The sequence below is a fragment of the Wasmannia auropunctata genome, unplaced genomic scaffold (assembly GCF_000956235.1).
Source record: "Wasmannia auropunctata unplaced genomic scaffold, wasmannia.A_1.0 LD336047.1, whole genome shotgun sequence".
NCBI lineage: Eukaryota > Metazoa > Arthropoda > Insecta > Hymenoptera > Formicidae > Wasmannia > Wasmannia auropunctata.
The window spans coordinates 240,158-240,641 of record NW_012026843.1 but is presented as its reverse complement, the minus strand read 5'-3'; the positions used below and the strand labels follow the sequence as shown (position 1 = coordinate 240,641).

General features: G+C 43.0%; 1 protein-coding gene across 1 annotated transcript in view; it reads left to right on the top strand.

Annotated features, from left to right (window-relative positions):
- The window catches only part of LOC105451697 (dynein heavy chain 2, axonemal), a 55,148-nt gene that overhangs the window by 32,862 nt on the left and 21,802 nt on the right, over nt 1-484 (top strand). The window contains exon 30 of the mRNA XM_011692306.1: nt 14-389. Within this exon, the coding sequence (XP_011690608.1) occupies nt 14-389 (376 nt within the window). The remainder of the gene's footprint in view (nt 1-13; nt 390-484) is intronic.

Here is a 484-nt window from a genome sequence, read left to right as displayed (position 1 = left end):
ACACGCTGAAAAGTGAGATAAAGTGCTTTTATCGAATAAATTTCACCAAACCTAACAACATTGGATCGTTGTTGGGATTTTCAACGAATCGTATCCTGGAGCCGCAACAGTGGCATGAATCAGACACACCGATAAATATCATGAACGTAAACATCATTCGCATCGAGTGCAACGTGACTACGGGTGCGTACAGCAATGAGATGAGCGTGCACACGATACATGAGTTTTCGCCAAACGTACCGCCAGGATATAAGATCTCAGAAACACCGAAACAGATCATTTACCTTCCGATCATCGTACGGAGCATTACGGACTTGACGATTCGCATTGTGGATCAAGACGGTCGCTTACTTGATTTTCGCGGAGAGGAAATCACCGTTAGATTGCATGTACGGAAACGATTACGATAACGTGAGATGCTTGTTCTAAACGAGCCAGTGAAACAGACAAGAGACATATTTTTCAATAAAGAGACGATAACCAA